The 23,586-nt window shown below is 56.2% G+C and overlaps 1 protein-coding gene across 1 annotated transcript in view; it reads right to left on the reverse strand.

Annotated features, from left to right (window-relative positions):
• Window positions 1-1,910: 1,910 nt before the first annotated feature.
• CACNA2D4 (calcium voltage-gated channel auxiliary subunit alpha2delta 4) overlaps window positions 1,911-23,586 on the reverse strand; it is a 129,771-nt gene continuing 108,095 nt past the window's right edge. Inside the window, exons 29-40 of the mRNA XM_063786224.1 lie at window positions 22,992-23,053; window positions 21,873-21,917; window positions 21,608-21,670; window positions 11,535-11,605; window positions 11,004-11,079; window positions 10,347-10,399; window positions 9,961-10,013; window positions 9,636-9,656; window positions 7,373-7,490; window positions 5,616-5,731; window positions 5,248-5,327; window positions 1,911-3,708 (exon numbers count right to left, since the gene is read on the reverse strand). Coding sequence (XP_063642294.1) covers window positions 3,604-3,708; window positions 5,248-5,327; window positions 5,616-5,731; window positions 7,373-7,490; window positions 9,636-9,656; window positions 9,961-10,013; window positions 10,347-10,399; window positions 11,004-11,079; window positions 11,535-11,605; window positions 21,608-21,670; window positions 21,873-21,917; window positions 22,992-23,053 — 863 coding nt within the window. The 3' untranslated portion in view covers window positions 1,911-3,603. The remainder of the gene's footprint in view (window positions 3,709-5,247; window positions 5,328-5,615; window positions 5,732-7,372; window positions 7,491-9,635; window positions 9,657-9,960; window positions 10,014-10,346; window positions 10,400-11,003; window positions 11,080-11,534; window positions 11,606-21,607; window positions 21,671-21,872; window positions 21,918-22,991; window positions 23,054-23,586) is intronic.

Here is a 23,586-nt window from a genome sequence, read left to right on the forward strand (position 1 = left end):
GGCCGAGGTGGGCGGATCACAAGGTCAGGAGTTCGAGACCACCTTGGCCAAAATGGTGAAACCCCGTCTCTACTAAAAATACAAAAAATTAGCTGGGTGTGGTGGAGGCACCTGTAATCCCAGCTACTCGGGAAGCTGAGGCAGGAGACTCGCTTGAACCTGGGAGGTGGAGGTTGCAGTGAGCTGAGACCACACCACTGCACTCCAGCCTGGGTGACAGAGCGAGACTCCATCTCCCAAAAAAAAAAAAAGTGTCTGGTTCCTGATACTCAGGTGATGTTATGTGGTTGTAGAGGGAGTAGATAAGGACAAGTTTGGATTCTGACTTTGTACAGAGTGCTAGGCTCTGGGTGCCTAGAGAACCCTCTGGGCAATGTTACTTTCAAATCATCCCAGAAACAACATTGTCTTCTTGAATATTTGGCTTCAATTGTAGTGTTTCATTTTGTCCTCCCCTCAGAGGGCATGAACCATTTGCCAGTACTGCCCCTACCCCCCACCAACACCCTGTCTAATGTACAAATCTTTTCTGCCTTCAGCTGTTTGACTTGGTGAAACAAGGGCAGCCTGTCTCACTCATGTAGAGGCTGCTTATGATGGCATGGGGCAGGAAGGAAGCGTCACGTGCGATGGCCTCTTGTCACCGCCATCCTACTGTCCCACCGTCCCTACCCTGCTACACTACCTGGAAATGAAAAGAGTAGCTTCAGATCTCAGTTGTGCCATTTGCCATGTAGCATGGGCAAGTGGCCGTTTGCTTGTCTAGCCTCGGTGTTCTGTTAAAATGAGGCCAACGATACATCCTCTAGAGCCCACGCTGAGATGCTGTGGTTTCTATAGATAATTTCCTCAAACTTCCCATAGTGATTGGCTGGGTTTTCTGCCAAACCCTCGCTCCAGTTCCGTCCTTTTGTGGACTTCATTTACTTTTCTGGCCTTATGATATGCCCACTTTCTTGCCTCCCCGCCGCCCCCGAACCACAACTTCACTGAGCTTAATGAAGTGGTTGAAGCATTTTCCCTGAAAGCTCTTCTATTAAAATACACAACATTATTATGTGGATTTAGTAGTTCACATATCCTTGGTACTGAGGAAGGAAGATCTGACAGCATCCTTAAGTTCCTGGTCCTCCAAAGGTGGTGTACAACATAAGATTTCAAAATTCTGCATTCTAATTTATCAAATGACTTAGGTTCCAAGTTCATGCGTCCGAGAGCAGGTGATGGGCTTTAGAGTGAGCCAGGCTGCCACCTGCTGTCCTTTAGTGGTTCTGCTAAAAGTAGAAGAGGAATCGTTCTGACCTTCAAAGGCAAAGCTTACGAGAATATTCTGTTCTCCAAGGTAGAGAAGGTTAGTTTATCAGAAATGGTTTTTCCTTCCAATGGTCTTGAAAGGGATTCCCCTCGGCCATGCAGAGATATGGGGCCCAGAGGAAGCAGACAAAACAAGGCCAGAAGCTGCTCCAGCTTCCTAAGCTTGGCTTTTTAAGAGTTGATAAATTTGCCTGAAAGTGCTCTACCTGTTTGGGTGGGGATGATAACCCTTCCAAAAGATAACACTGGCTTATGGTCCTACAGAGACTGCTGTTTGGTGTCTGTGAGTTGGTAGTTGGGGTCAAATGCAGTTGGAGGTCAGAATGTGCCTTAATGCCAAAGAATGAACGGCAGGTGGGCGGCCACGGCCTTGGCAGGAAGTGGCAGGGCGAGAGTTAGTGCTCACCCTGCTGTGTGCCGCACAGGTGGCGCCTCGTGACACATGGTTGGGACACTCAGTGATGGCAGCCCAGGGGCTAGAAAGGGCTCCTTGCTGCTTTCTTAACCCTGCTGGGCCTGTTGAACACCTTATTGTTCCTGGCATCTAAATTGTAATTTCTTTGTCCCCACCTCCATGAAACAAGGTAATGTCATGATCGCAGTTAGCATGTATTTATTTAGCGTTTAGTATATGCCAGGCAGTTTCAAGCATGTTACGTGAATACATCACATTCAATCTTCATATACTCTTCCAGTAATCTGGAGGCAATTTTCAAATCTGCTGCAGTTTCTATAACATGGGACTAATGATAGTCCCCACTTTCAGGGGGCTGTTGTGAGGATGGAATGAGCTGAAACATGTTATTTGGTACATGTAAACCTTAGCTGTTCTAGCATTATTCTGCCACTTAAGCTGTCTTCTCCGAGCTGCAGTGTCTTCTGCTGTAAGGGGGCATTAATACTGCCCTCACAGGGTTGTTGCAAGACATGACGGTAAGAGTGACATTCTGTAACCTATAATGTAAGTATGTTTTACAGAATTGGCATTTGGCCTACTCTAGAGGCAAGTTAGGGCTATTTGCTGGTAGGAAACTCGAACAGCTTTGAACTTGAACTTTGAAGTGTGGAGGCTGAGGGTGATGGAGGAGCAGGGGGAAGGGCCCCAAAAGCCCTGCATACTATCCATGCCCATCACTGGGGTTTGTTAAATGGAAAGATTTGAGGCCGGCCTCTCCCAAATTTCTTCATGGTTTTGCCCTTAATGTTGCTCTCACTGTGGAGACTGTTGTCTCCTGGGATCCAGGTCTTGGGGTTTGGTCGGGGGAGGAAGCTGCAGGGCCTTGGGACCCTGGGGGAGATGTGTGTGCGCTGGGGGTGAGTTCCCAGATAGAGCTTCCCTCCCAGTGGACCCTGCTTAGCAAGTTGGAATGTTCCCACAAGTTCCAACCCTAAGGATTTCACTCCAGGGACAGAGTCAAGTAGATTCTTTTGTAAATCATTGACCAGAAAAGAGCACAACCACTGCTCTTTTTCACTATTTTACAGCTATTTTTTGCCGTCCCCTGAATGTACATCAATTTCCATGCAGCAATTGGATGTCTCAGCCTATTGGCTTTTCATAGATGCAAACTTTCCTTTAGGGCTTTGTAAAGAAGTTTTGGGAAGTTCTTCAATAGCAGCAGTTTGGGGACATCACGTGTAGCCCTGTCGCTATTTCCTGAATGGATTTCATTCCTTTCTCAGTCTTGACCATTCCCTTACCCAACCCCCACCCCAACACAGTCAAAACCTTTTTGAGCAGCAGCTAGGAAGGTGAGCGGCCTCCCACCATGAGCCTCACTTTGGGGAATCTATGCTTTAGTTGGGGCATATTCTTGCCTTAGCCTCATCTCTGCATTTGGCCTCATTCTGCTGCTGCTTCTCAGTACCCAGAAGTCCTTGGGTTCTACCAGAGACCACTCTGACAGAAAGGGTCAGAAACAACTGACCCTTTCTTGGCTGGGTCTGGACTCTGGAGTACAGGAAGAACTAAATTACTTTGTCTTGGTCCAAGCTGAGCTCACGCTGGCTTCCCGAAGAGGAGACAGGAAGGTTAGGTCAGAAGTATGCTCATGTTGAGACCTAGGGCGGATGGTACCGGGCACTATGAAGCATCTTGAAAGTGGTGCCAGGTGATTGGTTTCCTGTTCCATCCAGCATTCTCCGGAGGCAGGGGCCACCAGCCCAGGATTGAGAGGAGCGTTGGCCTGGGGGCGACCCAACTGCAGTTAGCTGCATCCCATGTCAGTGTTGACTTTTGGGATGGCTCTGGAAGGATCACCTTGCCAAAACAGGTCAGGCTGGGTGGTGTCACCGCAGGAGTTGGGGCAGTAGCCCCCAGGCACACACAGGCAGCAGGAGTAGGGGCGGCGAGGCTGAGGTGTCCGAGGCGCCGCCGCAGTCCTGGGCGTTCTCCTGCGAACGCAGAGCAGAGGTGAGAGCGCAGCACTCAGAGGAGGACCCTCGAAAAGGGAAGGGCTTCCACCACTAATTTGGGCCAAAATCCTGGGGAAAGGGGAGTTTTGGAAAGCCGGGGAAGCACTGCTACCTTTCTTAGGCCCCTACCTTTTGGGGGAAAAGCAAAGGCTGGCCCCTCAGCCTGGGAGGGGGGCACCGGCCTTCTCTGCTTGCCCTCAGGCTTGGAGTGGCCGCGGGGTCATCCTCTCGGAATGTCCTCAACTCTGGGAGCATCTCTGATGGGGGTTTCTGGTCCCAGCAGGCCAGACTGTATGAAGCACCCGGCTCAGGGCCTGACACCTGGGTCTCGGATCTGGATCCGTACCAGCCACTATGACTATTATCCACGTGACGGCCTCCTCACATTGCTCGATCATTCAGAACTAAGTGTAGCGGGAATGAGGACAAGATGGGAAAACTGCATTCTAATTCACCTAGGGCCCAAGCCCTAGGAAGCGTGGCTCTTTGTTAAAGCACCTTGGGATCCTGGTTGACTTCGTATTTTAATGACACAGGGGCTCTGCTGTGTTTTCACACCACCACTTCAACAAATGTGAAGGGTTTTTCCCACCCCACTCTCTGGACACCAACTGGGTGTCTGTCCTGAAACTCAATTCAAGTCTGACACTATTGAGAGTTAGCATTAGATCTCGCAAGTTACAGGGCTCGGTCCCACAAGGTGGCCGTCACTTCAGATGCCAATCGCAAGCCCCAGGTCTCCTGTCCTTCTGACAGACTGGCTGTAAATCTAGGGTTCCCATGAGCCTGTCTCAGGCTCCGTGAGTTGTTAGCGTGGCTCACTAAACTCAGGAAGGTGCTTCCCTCACCATGACCAGTTTATTATAAAGGACGCAGGTCAGGCGGCTGAGTGGAAGAGACACGTAGGCCAAGGCACGGGGTGCGCAGAGCTCCCACACCCTTTCACCAATTCGGACACTCTCCAAACACAGTGGCTCAGGGATTTTATGGAGGCCTCATTATGATCATTGATTAAATCTTTGGCCATTGGTGATCAACTCAGTCTCCAGCCCCCTTCCTTTCCCAGAAGCCAGGGGCTTGGAGCCAAAAGTCCCAACCCTCTAATCCTAACTTGGTGTTTCCTGTGGCCGGCTCTCATCCTGTCTAGGGCCCCCAGCCACCAGTCATCTAATTAGCATACAAAGATACCTCTATCATTCCAAGGGTCTTAGAGGCGCCTGTGAAGGAACCAGGGACTAAGACCAAACACTATAACAAAAGATGCACCTATCACCCTAATCATTCAGGAAATAACAAGGGTTTTAGGAGCTTGCCAGGAATCAGGACAAAGACTAAAGATCTGTTTCTTATTATATCACAGTGTCACAGGGCATAAACGCAAATGTTTCCCCCGAGAAGCACAGGCACGGGTGTGTTCATTGGCATCCCTATATGCTCCTGTCTGCAGGGGCACAGACCCAGGCACAGAGGGTTTGGGGATGAAAATCCGGCCCACCCTCGATCCGCCTCAACCCGCACCTCTGGATGGAAGGCGTGGCAGGAGTCTGGTCGCCGGCGGAGCTTCTGGGAGCGCATCCGGTCACATTTGACAGAGGCATTATGTGCAGAAGCCACTGTTAAGGTCAATATCTCAGGACCGGAGCCCATTCTGCAGACTGGAAAAAGGTCTGGAAGAACCTGCTCTGGTGCCACCAGTTGCCCTGCAAGTAGCTTTAGGGTCAGGAGGCAGCACCGGGGCCCGGGGAAGGGTTAGAGAACAAATAACGGAGCCCTGTGGAGGACAGACGGGCGGTGAAGGAGGCTGGCCCCGCTGCTCAAAATCTGAGCCCTGCAGACACCTCCTACAGCCCCCGCCCCCACCGCACACATCCCCGAGCATTGCAGGATATATTTGACTTCTGTCGCCTCCTGCAGCACTGGTGGGAAGATGCTGCAGTCACAGGTGGGGTCTGTCACCAGGAGGAGGAGGTTACTGTTGGGAATCTGCTGCACCACAAATACCCTGCAGCAAAGAAAGGGAGTCGAGGATGGCTCCGTGGCGACCACGAGAAGGGCTTCTAGGGAAGGAACTTCTGGAGACTTTAGTGTGGAGTTAGGGTGGCAGGGAAGCCCGGAACCATGAGGCAGGGCGGGTCGGGGCAGCTAAGGGAACGGGCCTGGCAGATGGCTCAGTCCTACTGGCTTTCCTCACAAGCCTTTGCTGCTGCATTTCCTTTCCTAGCAGACTGGAGACAGTGAGGAAGTCCAAACTGGGCCGCTTTGGAGAGTGCAGAGTTGCTATTAATATATGCAGGGACGACAGGCGTAAATCAAGACCGTCCCGAGCAAATGGGCGGGCGAGGCAACACTTGCTTTGGGTGAGGGTGGTGGGGGCAGGCCCGGGCGAAGCGGCAGCGCTGGAGCTTGGCCACCAGGTGGCGCAGTGGTCCCGCGCTCGGCGAGGCCGCCCTGCGAGGAGTGGCGCGGAGTGGGGCGGAGCCCGCCCGCCAGGCCCACGGCCTTCCCAGCAGTCCCAGCGGCCGCCTACCGAGCGCCTCCCCTGGGATGGGCGGTCTCACACACCCAATGTGCACACCACAGCCATGTATACTCTCAGCCTTCACAGCTCTGTATGAGGCTGGTGTTGTGCCCATTTTGCAGATGAGAGAATGGAGACTAGAGGAGGCGAAGTCACTTGCCCACGGTCATAAGCGGGGGAGCGCAGAGCCAGTTTTCAATTCAGGAGTGTCTACTCTGAAGCCCTCGCTTCACTCCGGAGCCCGCTGGCTCTATCCTCGCACCGAGCCTTTGCGACAAGTGCACAGGGAACGCTAACCTCAGCCCTCAACCCTGCACAGAACCCGGGGTGAAACCCGCGCAGCACGACGCGCAGGGAGTTGGGGAGGAGGGAGCCCCCGATGCCTGCGCCGCAGGTGCCGCACTGTTAAATGGTGTGCCAGGGGCCCGGGGGTCTAGGGACCGCCCTGCGAGCGGCACGTCTGGCTGAGGCGACCCTCGAGGAGGCCGCTGCATTCCCAGCGTGGGGGTCCTCCCAGGCTTGGGTGCGGGGGGTCAGCAGGAGAGACCCCTCCGTGCGGCCTCCCTGCCTCCCCGGGGCCAGGGCGGGTTATAACTAGCGGCTTCCACACAGCAGGAAGCCTGACAGAGGCGCCCGCGGGGCTCCCAGCGACCCGAGGACATCGCACACTTTCGGGCTTCTCTTCTCACACTCCCTCTGCCTTCCGAGTTCTCCCCATGCAGCTCAGGCGCGGGCACTGGCACCGCCCCGGGCACCGCCTGAGCAGGGGTGGGGGAGACCCGCTGAAGGGCCCACTCGCCCAGAGACGCCGTGGGGTCACGGCTGCGGCCTTGGTGGGGTGGGCTCGACACACAGGGTCAGGCCTCGGGACCACCTCTCCCCATCCCGGCTGTCCCGGTCCCCAGCCGTCCTGCCCGCCTCAGGACCTTGCGCCTCCTGCGTGTCTCCTCCACTGAGGACGGTGGGGGAAGACCCCGAGAGCGTGGGCTTTGCACTTAGAAGCATCCCCCTCCTCCCGGCTGTGGAGCCGGTTCCCTGGGGGTTCCGGGGGCCCTGCCCGGACTTCCGCCTTGCGGAGGGCGGGAGGAGTGTGGCGGGACGGGCGGCGCCGCCCTGGGGTCTTACTTCTGGCAGGGCCCGCACTCGATGATCCCGTTGGCCTCCTGGATGGCCGGCTGGTACACGAACACGGGGTACTCCGTGTCGCAGGGCTGCAGCTGGTCCTGCTTCTTGTGTTTGTGGGCTGCGGGCAGACAGAGAAAGGACATCACGCCACCGAAGGGGCCTCTGGCCTGCGGTGACCTCGCCTCGGCACTCCCAGGGCCCAGTGCATTTGCAGATGGTCCCTCCTCAGGCAGTTCTCAGGACACGTGTGGGAGGAGCCGGGCGGGTGAGGGGAGGGAAGACACACGGATTTCTCTGGAGAGGGTGGCTTCGCACGGGGAGCGCCGCAGGGGCCCTGAGCCTCGGTGGAGGGAAAGCGCTTCCTCTCGGGGAGCCTGGCCCTCGCTGTGAGCTGGGGGCAGTGCACCATCTCCAGGGCTCCTTCCAGCACTCAGATCCCCGGGGAGGGTCTGAGCGGGGAGCAGAGGCAGTAGGGGCACCAAGGGGTGGCTTGGGGGTACTTAGGCCCACCACCCCTCCCTTCACTGTGGACAGACGCAGTGCAGTTCCTGGGCAATCCTGCCCTGCTCTCCCGCATAGCCAGGCCCACACTCCACCCATTGAGCCTGAGCGCCTGCGGTGGGGGCAGCCGGGCAGGTGGGCTCCAGGCCTGGGGCTGCGGAAGCCCAGAAGCCACAGCCGCCCGGTGCGGGACTCCTCGGGGGCTGCGCGATTTGCCTTAGCTCCCTGGGACAAGGACAGTGGACTCAACCAAAGGTGGAGGCGAGTGCCTCAGCCCCACTCTGCGGGACCCAAGTCTGTTCCCTCCCGGAGCCTCCTGAGGTGGGCACATGGCAGAGCAGGGCCCTGCCACACAGGCTGTCTGCATGGCCCTTCTGTTCTCAGGGCCTGGCTGTGGCCCCCAGGGATAGACCTAGAGGCAGGGAGCACAGGTGTGAGCTACCTTCCCAGGCTCATGCAGAGTCCTACAGGACAGCATGGGTCTCCCCAACTTCCAAATCCAGAAGCTCCCAGCCAGAGCTGGAAACCCAGAGGGGACACTAGCTGGCGTGCAGAAAACCCTCACCGAGAGGAGCAAGCCCACAGCGGCCAGGGCTGTGAGTTTTGTCCCCAGGGCTGGGCACAGAAGCCTGCCTGACAATGGCAGGGTTGAGTGGCGTCCCCAGGGTCATGCAGTGGAAGGGGCTGCAGCACCTATGCCCCGGCCTGGGACTCCAAGTCCAGTGCGCCTTCACTGAGGACACTGACACCTGCGCAGGCCAGGCCAGGACTGCCAGGCCAGGGGGAGGAGCTCCAGGGGACAGGTACCCCAGAGAAGAGAAATTCTGAGCAGGCAGATTGAGGGAGATCATCTTCAACTTTTGCAAGATGCAGCTGCTGACAGAGACAGAGGGGACAGTGTCCTGTCACTGACACCTAGTGACTGTGAACACCCCAGAGCAGCCCCACCCGATCGCGGATGTGAGTCCAGAAGGAGTCGGGAGACACAGCCCGAACTGCCCTGAGCCCAGGGGCAGAGGAAGCCCCAAGCCAAGGCCAGCAGAAGAGAACGAAGAGCAAGCCGGAGAGGGGACCACAGCGGAGATGAAGAGATGGGATAAGCTGGGGACAGCCCAGGTGGTGGGAAGTTCTGGAACCCCATGGCAAAGGTTCTATGAACACGGAGGAACTGAGCAGAGCCCGCTGAGGCAAGATGGCCTCCTGCAGTCATGGAGGGCCCAGGCGCCCGGGCAGTGAGTGCTGTGAAAGGCCAGGCTCATTGCTGCCCTGCACGTGTGGCCACAGCCACCGGGCTTTGTGTTGGGGCCTCTCATGGTTGCTGCCTCTGGGGGACTCTGTCCTCAGACACAGGGTCCCGCAGGGGAATCATCCTGAGAGCTTCCTGGGGCCCCTGGAACCCGGAGTCCCGCTGAGGGCTGGGGTGCCGCTGTTTGCTTCTCCAAGGGGTGGGCTGGAGGTTGCTCACTCATACTGGCTCATGGCCACCCGGCCACACCACCCTTCCTCTTGGAATCTTACGTGTTCTCACCCAAGGGGAGGCTGGAGTTTCTCATTTTCCCTGGGGCCTGACTGTCCTCATGTGGGATGAGAACTGGGCTAGACTCCCCAGTCCCCCAACCCCCAGGAATGGTACTTTAAACGGGGAGAGCTCAGCCCTGCTTGGGGTCATTCCTGGGACAGGTCATGGAGGGTGGGTTCTTTGTAGCTCCTGCTGCGTCCCCAACCCACCGCCAGCAGGGATCGCCTCAGCTGGGCTACTTACAGTGATGGAAGACACTTTTGGCTGGCCGGAACATAAGCCCAGCACAGGGTGGACACGGCACAGGAAAACATGGTGGCACATGAGGGCAGGATGTCATGGGGTGGTGATGATGGCACATGGAGTGGCAGTGTCCCAAGATGATGTCACACACAGAGCCAGGAGTGAGGGATGTGATGAGAGAAGGCCACGCAGGGTGAGATGTGAACAACGATGCTTCAGGGTCACCTATCCCCACTGTCACCCACCCCACGGGGAATGGTCTCACGTTAGTGGACCAAAATGCCACTGCTCTTCAGCACATGGCCCTGCAGCTCCGTGCACTCACCCTCGGCCCCTCTGTCGTACCAGGAGCCCCAGACACTCCACTCCAGCAGGAACCTGTCAGACACAGGACTGAATCTCGGAGACCTCTGAGCCCTCCCGACTTGGGTTCTCAAGGAGCTGGAGTATCCCTGACAGCCCCCGGCCCATCCCCTCTCCTCCAGGACACCCTCTTCCCTGCTTGAGGGCTCTGGTTGAGCAATGAGGTCCCTCCCAGGGGCAGCATGCAGGGAAGAGGTGGTGTCCATGCCCAGGGATTGTGCCCTCCTTCCCCAGGGTCTGGTAGCAAGTGGGTTGTCCTGGAGACCTTGCAGCCTCCTGCTCAAGGACACCCTCCTAAGCCACCCTCGCATGCAGCCCTCCACCAGCCCCGTGTCTACCCCCACTCACAGCACCAGCTCCTGCAGCAGCCACCTGGTCGCCGTCAAGAAGGCAGAAATTGGCTGGGAAGGAGAGAGTGCACACCGCTCGCACCTAGGTCCAAGGGTGAGGGTGCCCCCCCCCCACCACCAGCACCACCCTCAGAGAGACCAGAGAGTGGGCTGCCCTGCCACTGGGAGCAGGGGCAGCAGAGCACAGGCCAGCAGCCCAGCACCCCCCATCCCCCCACCTCCCATCTGCCCTGCAGAGCTGAGCTAGCTGGGAAATGCCTATTGCAGGTCAGACATCTCGGGTGGGGTTGGACATGCCCCTCCAGGAGACGAGTCAATCCGTCATCCTGGTGCTGCACTGCTGAGGATCCCTGGTGATCAAGCGGCAGTGTCAGGGGCTGAGGCTGGGGCAGGCTGCTCTCTCTGTCTCCGCCAGAGGCACTGTTATGTCATAACTACCAGAGCAGTCCCTTTGAAGCCCCAAAGCCAGACCCAGAGGCCTGCCTGGGAGTGGGACTGAGAGCAGTGGCTCTGAGCAGAAGATGGAGATGGTCAAGGTAGGGCCCTGGGGCCAGACACCCAAGGTGGGTGAGAACAAGGACCAGTGACCTCATTCCAGGACAGGGCAGAGGACTGGCTGGCTGGCTGGCAGAGGGAAGGGCTGGGTGACACTCACGCTGACCAGGGGCTGGGCTGCACTGTGATGGTGACTCGAGGGTTTGCACATGGCCTGATAGTCATACATGGTTACTCTGAAAATCAGAAGTGGGCTGTGATGAGTCCAAAGCCACCCCCACCCCCTGCCCCTGCCTCAGGAGGCTTTACTAGCAGAGCATCCGTTTACCGCAATTCCCAAGGGCGCCTGAGCTAGGACAGCAGATCAGAAGACAGCTCATGCTGAAAATTACATTTCTGCACTTGGAATGGTTTAAAGACAATGAAGAGCAAATGGCTTTTGCCCTCGGAGTTGGACGGTTTTCCCTCTAGGGTCTGAGCTGCGGGGCCCCTCCCAGGGATGCCCACATGCCCTTACGCCCTCCCCACATCATGCTGACGCCCTGGCTCCATAAAGGTTGCTTTTGCAGCTCTTTGGGGGCACCCACTGTGGGTTTTGGAGGTCAGGATCCTGAGATCCGCCAGGACCACTTAGCGTCAGCTCTCGGTTTGCTGTGTCTATTTGGACTGGGGAGGAGTGTGCCCCACTTACTGGCTGAACACCCCCATGCTGAGCAGCTGGGTCAGGACAGCACCATCCACCTCCCCCAGAAATCTTCCCGTCTGTGAGAGAGGGACAGCAGAGAGAGAGGGAGGGAGAGAGATGGAGCAGGATGGAGCCTTCCGAGTCCAGCACTATTTATTCAGCTCAGGTCGAGGCTTTTGGTGCCAGTTGGGCTTTCCCTCTGACTGCCTCTCAGCATAATCCAGCTGAACCCTTCCACCCACGCCCCTCTCCAGTCCTGGCTCCCTCCTTACCGTCCAGCCTGGTGCTTCCTAAACTGGAAGGAGTCACCCGCTAGCTGACTATGAGACCAACGTAGAGGCTGCAATATGATTTTTTTAATGGTACAGAATTCCTTGGAACAATTCTGTGTGAATCACTTGCAGCAAGGTTAAGGAATGTTTTATGAAACTGGATTTGTTTTATATGCTGTGTGTGTGTGTGTGTGTGTTGGGTCAGATATAAAACACGTTTCTGCAGGTCAAGGTCAGAAGCAGCGCCTGTCTCATGCACGCTGGTGTCCTCATCTTCCCAGTGTGAGAGGGCTGCTGTGGCTTTTGCTGTCCCTCCATCACCTCCCACAATCAGTGTGCCCTGTGGATCGGTCATTTGTCCCCTCCATGACAATGACCTAACTGGATCCCTTGCCCTGTCTCCATTGCCCACCTGCCCTCCTAACTGACCTCTCCTCTTGTCCCTGTGGCACTGCCAGAGTCATCTTACTCAAATGCAACATGGATGGGTCACTCTTGCCTTCATTTCCAAAAAATAAAACAGGACCCTCCCTCCTGCCCCCGGCTCCCCTTTTGCTGTCCATCAGCCAGCACTTTGTGGCTTCTGTGCCCTGTGCCAGGCAGCAGCCCCCTAGCTGGCTGAGAGTGGCCTCAGGCCCTCCACTCTGCCACCTCTCATGGCCTCTGTACCTGCCTTGGCCTCTTGAGTCTGCCATTTCCCAGCATGGCAGGGTGGCAGAGCTTGGGCTTTGGTGTTGGATTTCGACTTTAATGTAGGCTGTCTTTAAAAATTGGGGATAGCGTGTGTCCGGCGTGTGGCTCCCAGTAAATACTTGAAAAATGGCAGCCATCGTTAGGAGGAGAGGTCCGGGGTCCGGCTTGGCTGTTCTCCCTGCCGATTACCCTTCCTCTGTCCTCATGCCAAGGAACTTTTTTCCTCACCCTCGCAGGGAAGTCTTTCGATTCTAACTTTCCCAGCCAGAACAAGGCCTTCCTCTGCACACCGGCAGCCTGTGGAGTCCTCGTCTCACTCTGCCTGATAAGATATTTGGTTGAAAACTGTATGAGAACAGGACCATGTCTTACTCATCTCTGAATTCCCCAAAGTGTCTTGGTACCTGGACATACTCAGTCAGTGTGGAATGTTGATAGGGAAGGGAGGTGGGAACCAAGCTGATGGCCACGTCAGGTTCTTCATGGAGAGCTTTCTAGCTGCCAGGGCCCAAAATAATGACGTGTGATAACTACCAATAAAAAGAAATGCAAGGCTGGTACAGGAGCTGAGGCACATGGGCCTGGCCAATCTCAAGGAAAGCCAGGCATTGTCTGGGTGCCCACCTGGGGCCTGCCCTGGGCAGCCAAGTAGACTCCAGCAAGCCTTCTGAAGGGAACAGAGATGTATTCCAGACAAGGGCTAGGCAGAACGCACAACTCCTGAACACCCAATGAACAACCAGAGAAGTTCTCTCTCAAATAAGAGATGATGGTGCAGCTTCAGGACAATAACCCCAGAACCATTATGCCCATGGTTCATAATGCTGTGACTTATAATCAGCCAATATGGGGCCACAGGTCCCCAGATGCGCCCACACCAGGAATCTGGGATGGAGTCAGGAAGTATTACTTTCCAAATTGGACTTAAATAACAAAACATAGTCCTTACATCCTACAGTATTTCCTGTGTAAGTGGAAATGGCTGACTTATAAAATTAAAACGTAAGGATGCAACCCACTAAAAATGCATGGCAAATTGTAATCTAAAAATGGAGGGTCAATTACAAAAGTAAGCAGCAGGAAAACAGATTCAGACAAAGGTGCTCACACTTGTCTGTCTACACTCTGCTACCTCTTTACCTGGAATGGCCTGACCACCAAAAACTATTTCATAATACCTTTTATTCATAAGGCACTCACCAGGTGAGTCTGATGCAAAGATGAATGAAATGGACATGAATCAAGAGCTTCCGACTAGTTTGCATGGACAGGCAGGGAACACACAAACTCTCAGACATGGCTGGCTGAAAACCGGCACCTCCTACGGTGGTGGAAAGGAGTGGCAACCTAAAGCCCTGGCAGGCTGCATGGAAGAAGGCAGTGGACATGGCAGCGGGACAGCAGGGAGGGTCAAGGGCATTCCAGGGACAGAACAGCACATGGGAATGTGAAAGACATTGAAATCCTGCCTGTTCTTCACGGCACAGCCCTGAAGCTCTCCCTGGTGCCTCCAGCTGGAGTAAACTCTCTCAGCTGGGGCTCGCTTTTTGCTATTCTAGTTACTGTGTGTGTGTGTGTGTGTGTGTCCCCTCCGTCACCCCCTCACCTGACAGCAGGATTCTAGGGGACAGAAATCCACTTCTGTCCCACAGCACCACACCATGCCCTGTTCACAGTTATTATTCCATGCATATTTGCTGAAGGAATGTGTGAGGGAATGAATGACCCGAGTCTTCTGCTCCCTGGGAAAGTGCAACGGGGTGCAGACAAGGCTTCTGACGAGGCTAGTCTTAATTCCTACAAACCTGTCCCATTCTCCTTCCTAATTCTAGGCTTATTCACCAACAACCCTGTGGTTTAGAACCTGGATTCTGAGAAGAGAGGTCCCGGAGAGCAAGGATGTGTATCCTGGACACTAGAAAAATGTATCCCCCTCCATAAATTACTAGCTTGATTTTTCTAGGATTTGTCACTCTGGCAGAAAATATCCATTCTCCCCGTCTTCTTTAGTTAGGCAGCCTGACTTTAATTATGGCAGCCATGTGCTCAGCGAAAAGACTACATTTCCCAGTAGCCCTTGCGGCAGGGACTGGCCAATGGAATGTGAGCAGAGCCGCTGGGAGGGACTTCCGGGAAGCGGGCCCAAGGCCTCCTGCCTCTTCCCCATCCTTGCTCTTGCGCTCTGGGAAGTGGACTCGAAGGCAGGAGCCCCTCCAGCTATGCTGGGATCGTGCGGATGGGGACAGGCTGGGCCCAGGCTGCCTTCATCCATTCTTTTATGAGAGAATAAACCTTTAGTTGTTTAAGCCACTTCTCTACTGGCAGCAGAACACAATTCCTGGCTGATAGTTTCTTTTGAACTTTGTCAGGGCAAATCCCCGACTCAAACACAGTCCCTGAACCTGCAAAGCGAAGGTCCAAACATCGACGTGGGATGCCTTGTCGATTTAGGAGCCCCAGACCGCCCGTGGAGTGGCACCCAAAGCATAGCACGATGCAGGGGCCTCACCACCCCAGCCCCCCTTTCACGGGGGACAGTTCACAAATAAGCAGTGGCCCATGGGCTGCCTGAACTCTGGGGCTGGGTCAAAAGAGTCGAGGACCCCCCCTGCCTGGCCTTCGAGTCTGGAGGGAGGCCGCGGGGAGGAGGCCCTGTGAGCACCACCCAGAAGCCTGCGGGGGAAGCAGATGGGGGCAGAGGCAGGCGACCAAGTGATGAGAGGTTGGGTAGTCCCTCCCAGGCCTGGACTAATTTGCAGGGCTGTGGGAGGCTGTGCCCAGAGAGAAGGGGTGCTCTTGACTCTGATGACAGATGGAGTAAATGTCCCATGGCCTCCTTACCTGGGGACAGCCTCCGTTTCTTCTCTAAAGATGGGAGCTCATCCTTCTAAGGGGTGTGGACACTCAAGTCCCTGTGTCTGGCTCGTGCGGGGATCAGTTTCCTTTTGTCTGCTCCTGGCTTGTGCAGCCTCACCTGCCCCTCCGTCCTCCAGGCTGCAGTCTCTTAAGGAGTGTTTTGGACACTCAGGGGTGCCTGGGAGGTACGTGGAGGAGCGGGGTGGGGGTGGGGCAGCACTGCACTCCCCAGAAAGCCACCTGAAGAGCCTGCCTCTGACCACGACAGGATTAATTCTATTCCTGGAGGGCCCAGTGGAGCAGGGCCATTTGGGATGCCAGGAAGGTAGAAGGAGCACTGCTGCCAGGGCATGTGGTGTCCCAGAAGATGGCCAAGGCAGGCTGCCCAGAGTGGAAAGGATGGCAACACGTGCCAGGCTGGGATAGTGACTTGAAGATGAGGAGCCTGGGCTGGGCGGGCCGCAGGCGGCAGGGAAGGTGAGAGGGATTCAGAGAAACAGGAGCCGAGGCCCAGAAAGGCATGCCTGATGCCCCCTGACGACAGAAAGGGATGCCCTGCTCTGAGGGCCTGCCTCGTCTGGCTCACTGGGCTGGGGTGTGGAGGGAGCAGGGTGCTGTGCTCTGAAAGATCCAGGTCCCTCAGGGAAAGGTGCTGGGATGGGGCCTCGGATTTTCTAGGCTGCAGTTGCTGCCCCTTGAAGATCCACTTTGAAGCTCCCATGGGTGGGTGCTGCCCAGAAGCAAATGACAGGAATCGGAGTCCCCAGATTCAGGGTGACAGATCCACTATAAATATTACAAAGCTCCACAAAGCCACTGTCATTGCCTGTCCCCAGCTGTCTGCTTCTCTTTCTAGGCCCCACATCGAGGGTTGCAATCTTGTCATCCATAACTCTTATTATTATAAGAATGAGCCCTGGCCTGGAAGAGAGGCCAAATGTCTAATCAGCAGGCCTGGAACACCACCGGTGCCAAGAAAGAGCCAAGCAGCCACTCCCTGGGGCTGGCTGCAGATGAGGCCCTTGTGGTTTCCCCACTCACTGACTACGGGGAGGAGGGTGTGCAAGGACTTTGTCTGGGAAGAATCTTTGCATCTGTAGCTCAACAGGCTTCTCTCTCCAGGCCCCTGGGTAAGCCCTAGCAGGGACAAGGAGTCGCTGGAAGCCTTTGACATATTTGCCTAGTCAGGAAAGTGACAGCAGCCAGCTAAAGTGCATTGAGATCCACAGCAGCCAGGAGGCCTGGGGAGGGTTCTCAACCCACCATGCACCCAGTCACCTGGAGGGCCCCTTTCAGCAGACTGCCGGACCCCAACCCCAGAGTGCCTGAGTCCCTAGGTCTGGGGTGGGACCCTGGCAAATCTGCATCTCTAACAAGCTCCCAGATGCTGGGGCTTCTGTCCTTCAGCCACACTGGAGGCCTACAGATAAGCAGGGAGGAGCAGTGAGGAATGAATGAGTTAGGGGAGGCCAGGCCCTGTGGCCCTCGATGGCACTTGTGTGTTTGGGGAAGAGGGGCAGGTTTGGGTCGGTTGGTGGGAGTTGGTGGTGGGCAGACTCTAAAGTGGTTCAAAATGATCCCGGCCTCCTGGGAGTCCTGCCCTTGTGTAAGCCCCTCCTCTTGAGTATAGGTTGGACATAGTAACTTGTTTCTAGCAAGCAGAATATGGTAAAAGTGATGGGGTGTCACTTCTGACATCAGGTTTCAAAAGATTGTGACTTCCACCTTGGTTTGCTCGGTCTGATGAAGGAACTTTGAGCTGTGAGCTGCACTGTGAACTTTGCTGTGAGCTGCCCTGTGATGGGAGAGGAGGCCTCTGCCTCACAGCCCTGGAGGAACTCAATGCTGCCAACGTGTGACCAGATGCAGATCCTTCTCCAGTCAAGCCTGGACATGACATGGCAGCAGCCCTGGGGACCTTGATGCTGTGGCCTGTGCAACACCCTGAGCCAGCCGCACCCAGATCCCTGAGCCAGCCGCACCCAGATCCCTGAGCCAGCCGCACCCAGATCCCTCACCAGCCGCACCCAGATCCCTGAGCCAGCCGCACCCAGATCCCTGAGCCAGCCGCACCCAGATCCCTGAGCCAGCCGCACCCAGATCCCTCACCAGCCACACCCAGATCCCTGAGCCAGCCGCAACCAGATCCCTGAGCCAGCCGCACCCAGATCCCTCACCAGCCGCACCCAGATCCCTCACCAGCCGCACCCAGATCCCTGAGCCAGCCGCACCCAGATCCCTGAGCCAGCCGCACCCAGATCCCTCACCAGCCGCACCCAGATCCCTGAGCCAGCCGCACCCAGATCCCTGAGCCAGCCGCACCCAGATCCCTCACCAGCCGCACCCAGATCCCTGAGCCAGCCGCACCCAGATCCCTCACCAGCCGCACCCAGATCCCTCGCCAGCCGCACCCAGATCCCTGAGCCAGCCGCACCCAGATCCCTCGCCAGCCGCACCCAGATCCCTGAGCCAGCCGCACCCAGATCCCTGAGCCAGCCGCACCCAGATCCCTCACCAGCCGCACCCAGATCCCTGAGCCAGCCGCACCCAGATCCCTCACCAGCCGCACCCAGATCCCCGAGCCAGCCACACCCAGATCCCTCACCAGCCGCACCCAGATCCCTGAGCCAGCCGCACCCAGATCCCTCGCCAGCCGCACGCAGATCCCTCGCCAGCCGCACCCAGATCCCTGAGCCAGCCGCACCCAGATCCCTGAGACAGCCGCACCCAGATCCTGAGCCAGCTGCACCCAGATCCCCGAGCCAGCCGCACCCAGATCCCGAGCCAGCCGCACCCAGATCCCTCATCAGCCACACCCAGATCCCTAAGCCAGCTGCACCCAGATCCCTCACCCACAGAAACTGCCAGATTTTAAGTCTTCTGCTTGTAAGCCACTCTTTTTGCAATAGTTTGTTGTGCAGCAATAGATAACTGCTCTAGAGTTGTTAAATGAATAAGTTTTTTTAAAAACAGCAAAAACAGATGGATGGACAGAGGGTTGGACAGCTGAACAAGTGGCATTAGCCCCAGACTCTCCACCACCTTGTCTTCCACTCATCTCCCAGTCTAGCGCCTGCTACCTCCAGCCCTCACTCTCAGGCCAGTTCAGTTCTCCACACGGTTATCCAGTGTCTGCTGTGTGCCAGGCACCACACCAGGCAGGGTCTCTGGCCTAGTGCCCTCCCATAACCCGACACAGTTCAGGCTGCATGGTCAGAGCTGTCCAGAGTAAGGAAGGAGGAACTGGGCCCTGTCACAGTGTCATGACTCCCAGGGCCTTGACACTAGCCCGGAGCTTAACACAGGGTTGGGACTCCTAGGCCTTGCCTTTCAGGTCCTAGAGGCATTGGTCCTAATTCCATGAGACTCAGCCGAGCGCAGCAAGTGAATGAACTCCACCTTCAGTGGTGACAGAGTGACCTGGGTGGGGCTCAGGGCCAGGAGTGTCACCCAGGGGGCCGGGACTTGCAGCCTCCACACCCACCAGAGAAGGCCAACCTAGCTGGGGTCATGACCTATGCCCTGCAAATGCTCAGGTCCCATCAAGACCAGTGTTCTCCCAGCTCAGTTCCCCTTCCAAGAGGTCTTTTCTAGAATCTTCTTCCCCTCTTCTTTGCTGCTCTTCAGTTGGCTTTCTAGGTTTGAATTCTAGCTTTTCTGTGGCTGTGTGTTTTGGGGTTAATGCCCTAACCTTGCAGGACCTCATTTTCCCCTCCTGTGTAAAGTGAGACTAATAAGGTCCCAGCAGATCATGTGGGGGGCCCTCCTCCCTTCTGGGGCCTCACCGTTGGGGGAGCAAGGGTGAGCCAAGCACGGCGGGAGCGGGGGCCCCAGCAGGAGCCTCTAGAAGGTCAGTTCGTTTCTGCCCTGCTTCATTTCATGGAGGGTTTGGGATGGCATATAAAACTACACACGGGGTAAAAAGGTAATAGAATCATTGAGAAAATGGGGGTGAATGAGTTAAGTAAACAAATACATTATAAAATATAAATCTCTGAGTAATTGATTGCTACCACATCTAATCCAAACTTGTTCTCAGTGATTTTACAATCTGTGAAGACATGTGAGCAAATGTGGTCTGGACAGAATAGGACCAAGGTGGCCCAGTGGGTTATGAGAGGGTCCCTCGAGGGACCCTGGAGGGACCCTGGAGAGGCCACGCGCTCTCCAGCTTCTCTCAAGGCTGGGCTGGTTTCCCTCCAGGGCCGCCTCCCCGCATGGTTGTCCGGCTGCCTCGGGAGCAGGGGCTGGCAACTACAGCCCGTAAGCCAAGCCTGGCTCACTGTTGATTCATGTGAGCCCTTGATCTAAGACTGGCTTTTCCATTTTCAAGTGGTTGGGAAAAAAAAAATCAAAAGATTGATAACATCTCATGACACATGAAATTTATATGAAATTCACATTTCAGTATTCAAAGGTTTTACTGGAGCAACGCCACGTGCATTTGCTCACAGATCGCCCATGGCTGCTTTCTTGCTGCAACAGCAGGGCTGAGTCTCATGAAGCTCAAAACCAACATGTGCATCCGCCCCTTTAGGAAACGCTCGCCTACCCCTGCTCTTGAGCTTGCTCTCAGGCTTGGCCATCCTCTCCCTCTGTCCTGCCACCTCCCATCCCAGTGTCCAGGATGCAAGCTCTCTCTGGGATGCCTTAGCCCATGCTCTGGCCCTTGAAAGCCAACACCACGGGAGGCCTGGGGACACGGTCAGTCTCAGTCACCCAGGGCGAGAGGGGTCGGAGCACGAATGAGGGGGCATCAATGATCCCAGAGCCTCACACCAACCACTGGTTTCAACTCTTATCATCACTGGTTTTCTCCCAGAACAATGGAAAAATACAAAGGCCTGGTGCTCTGTCTGGGGAGGAGTGAAATGACGAAAATGGGGCATGAAAGGGAGAAGGGGGGGGTACCAGAGGCAGGCGCCCAGGTGACCGTGATGCTCAATTAGCTGTGTGTCCTGCAAAGCCCCGCCCACACTCCCACCAACAAGAAGTTGAACGAAACCATCTTTGGCTTCTCTACTCTTGTGGCTGAGAACTGCTGCTCGTTAAGTGGGTCATTTAAACACTACCCCAAGGAGTTAGATTTCATGACCCACTGGTGCCCCTTTGTCCTCACTTGCCCTCTTTCCCAAGTCTCCTTCCGACATCCCTGCTCCGGTTCCTGCCCTGTTCCGACGACTTCTTTGGATCCGAAGCCGCATCCCGGTCAGGCCAGACCACAGCCCTACCATGCGTGGAGGTGGCCTTGGCCACGACCTCTGCATCAGCCTCCACATCCCAGGAACTTAGAGCCCTCAGCTGGGGCTGGCTTAGACACTGTGCAGTCCAGCCCCCGGCGAGACACAGCTAATGGAAGTCGCTTGCCCACATCACGTTTCTAATTAGTAGCAAAGCTCACACAGAACCAAATACTATGCCCCTTTCCCCGAGGCTCAGGCAGGAGGCGGTTCTGATGCTTCTGCCTTGCTTCAAGGAAATACATCTGGTGAATATATCTGGATTTGCTTCAGGTTTGAATGGGCTTCTTTCTCAGTTTGATTCCTGGCTAAAGAAATAATCCATTTTGAGGCCCCTTTTGGAGCCCAGCAAGTATAAAAATATTATTGTACTTTCTCTTTTTCCTTTCTGAGCACATGCTGGGTTCAGGGAGATACCCACAGCCAGCGGGGGCGGGGGGAGGATTAGGATGTGCAAGCCAGGCATTCAGGCGAGAAAGCATCGCGTCCATCCCCCATTTCTTCTCTGACACACCGAAGGCCGGGCGTGGTGGGTGAGAGTATAATTTTCCATAAGGTCCAGACAGGACAAGAACATGAAGTGGGGAAGCCATGTCTTCTGGGCCCCACGATGGTAGAAAGGCAGGCGGGGGTTGGGGAATGATCTGATAAGTGAGTGTGCTTGGATCCCTGTGGGGAGGCCCCGAGTGAGGCTGGGCCAGTGTGGCCAGGCAGGGCCCTGAGATGGGGTCACTGAGTGGCTCCTACCAGGCACGGGAGGAGGCCAGGCTAGTGACAGATAAAATGAAGAAGTAATATTTTCTCTGACTCTCTGAGTTGAAAAGTGCTCCAAATTCTGCCTTCTTGCTCTGTTGACTTTGGTGTCAGAACACCATGTTCTTCAGACCTTTCACCTGAATTGGCCCCGAACAGGGTTCCCTCCTGGGGCCGTGGGGCTCTCTTTAGCTGGAGTGGCTGCCCAATGTCTCCAGTCCTCCTGCGGCCCTCTCCCCCTCATTCTACATCCCCAGTGACTCACCTCTCGGGACCTCTTGGAGATCAGAATGAACCCGTTGTTGTCGATGACGAAGCAGTCCAGATCCTGGGAGGAAACCCAGAAGGGAGGTTACGCCAGGGCCCTCACCCACCCCGGTCCTCCAGCCTGTCCCCCAGCTCTGGAAGGCAGCGTGGGAGCTTCACTGCAGGGAAGGAGGGCATTTGGGAGAGGGAAGCTGGCCTGCCAGGAGGACAGGGCGGAGGGCCATGGCTCCCTCCTCCACCTTCCTCACACGGGCAGAACTTACACTGTCCTCGCAGCTCTGTGTGCACGGCCCATCCACAGTGCTGCACTGGAAGGAAGAGGAGAGACTGAATGTGGACACTGCATGTGTAGTAGAAATGGCACGTGTAAGTGGGAATGCTGTGTGTGTGGTACGTTTGCAGTGTGTGTGCATGTGTGCATGGGCTGTGTATCTGCATGTGGAGGGCACCTGTGTGGGGTGTGGGTGTGGGATGTGTGTGTCGTATGTGGAGAGCACGTGTGTGAGGTGTGTGCACGTGTGTGTCCATGTGTGGGGTGTCTGTACGTGGAGGGCACATGCGTGTGGTGTGTGTTAGCATTGTGTGCATGGTATGCATGTGGTATGTGGCCTGCGGGTGCTGCATTCGGCAGGCCCTGGGTGGTGGAAGGGCCCAGGTAGCCCTTCTAGAGGCGCAGGCTCTGCAGCCCCCGGGCCTCGTTGCTGGTGTGGGGAGGGGGCTTTGTGGGCTCTGTGGGGCTCCTGCACTGGCTGTCTGGTTGAGGCGGTGGGTGACCGCAGCCCCCTGCCCTCCATCCCTCTCGATTCACTCTTGGGCTCCCTGCCCTTGCCCAAAGTCAGGTGGCAGCAGCAAGTGATGGGGGCCGAGGGGCTCGGCGTTGCAGGAGATTGAGGCTGAGGGAGCTTGAGGGAGATGAAGGGGGCAGCTCAGAAGCCCAGAGGGACCTGAGGGCTCTGGGGAAGCAGAGGGGAAAGGAGCCAGTAGAATGGACAGGACGAGGCCAGGCAGAGCTGGGAATTCTCAGCCAGAAGCCGCTGTCATCTCTGGCATCTCTTGCCAGCCATCAGGGCCTGGACCCTGGACCTTGGACGGTGGATCGAGGTGGCTCTCCCTTTTCAGCGGGGAGGCATGCCAGTGGCTTTGGAGTGGCGAGAAGGGGTGACTCTGGGCCGTGCCCTCAGCACTGGGCTGGCAGGGGCTGGGGACCAGCGCTGAGGCCCGGCCTGCAGGCTGGGGAGCTGAGGGGCTGAGAAGTGTAGGGGCCGGGAAGGCATCCTGAGAGCCTCAAGGCAGTGGAGCATCCAAGGGGAGGGAGAGGGGGTCTCACACCCAGGGGAGCGTGGTGAGTCCCCAGCCCCGACCTCGCCCGACATCACACCTACCTGCCGTGTTGCCGCCCAGAATTTGCGCTGGAGGAATTCCAGCTTCATTTGGACGCCCACGGCTACGAGGCAGGAAGAGAGAGGGCAAGGCCAGGGAAGAGACGGGGAGAGAAAAAAATAGAGTCAAGTTAAAGAGAGGAGGTGCTTCCGCAGGAACTGAGGAGAGAGACAGCAGCGGATGGGAGGACCGAGTCAGAGGGCAGAGTGCAAACTGAGGTTTCTGGGGAGTGGGAGGGGTGGGGGAAGAAGAGAGACGGCAGCCTCTCTCGTTCCCACTGGAAGAAGAGTGCCAGAAAATGCCCAGCAGTGATGAGGCTCCCATTCCAGAAAACAATGAGGGCAGATTCATCCTAGATCTCTGGGAACTCAAGGCCGGTGGATGGGACAGCTCAGTCTCCCCTTTCCCATAGATGGGAATATAGAGGCCAGAGAGACCCACCCTTTTGACCAAATCACGTGACCAAGAGTGGCGCCCTGGAATTCAGGGCCGTTGCCCTAGCACCTCATGGGCTCCTTGGATCTTAACCTGGTGTAACCATTTCTTTCACACCCTCTGTCTGCTCAGGATCTTCCCTGCTTTATAAGGAGGCTCTTT

Source organism: Pan troglodytes, chromosome 10 (genome assembly GCF_028858775.2).
Source record: "Pan troglodytes isolate AG18354 chromosome 10, NHGRI_mPanTro3-v2.0_pri, whole genome shotgun sequence".
Classification (NCBI taxonomy): domain Eukaryota; kingdom Metazoa; phylum Chordata; class Mammalia; order Primates; family Hominidae; genus Pan; species Pan troglodytes.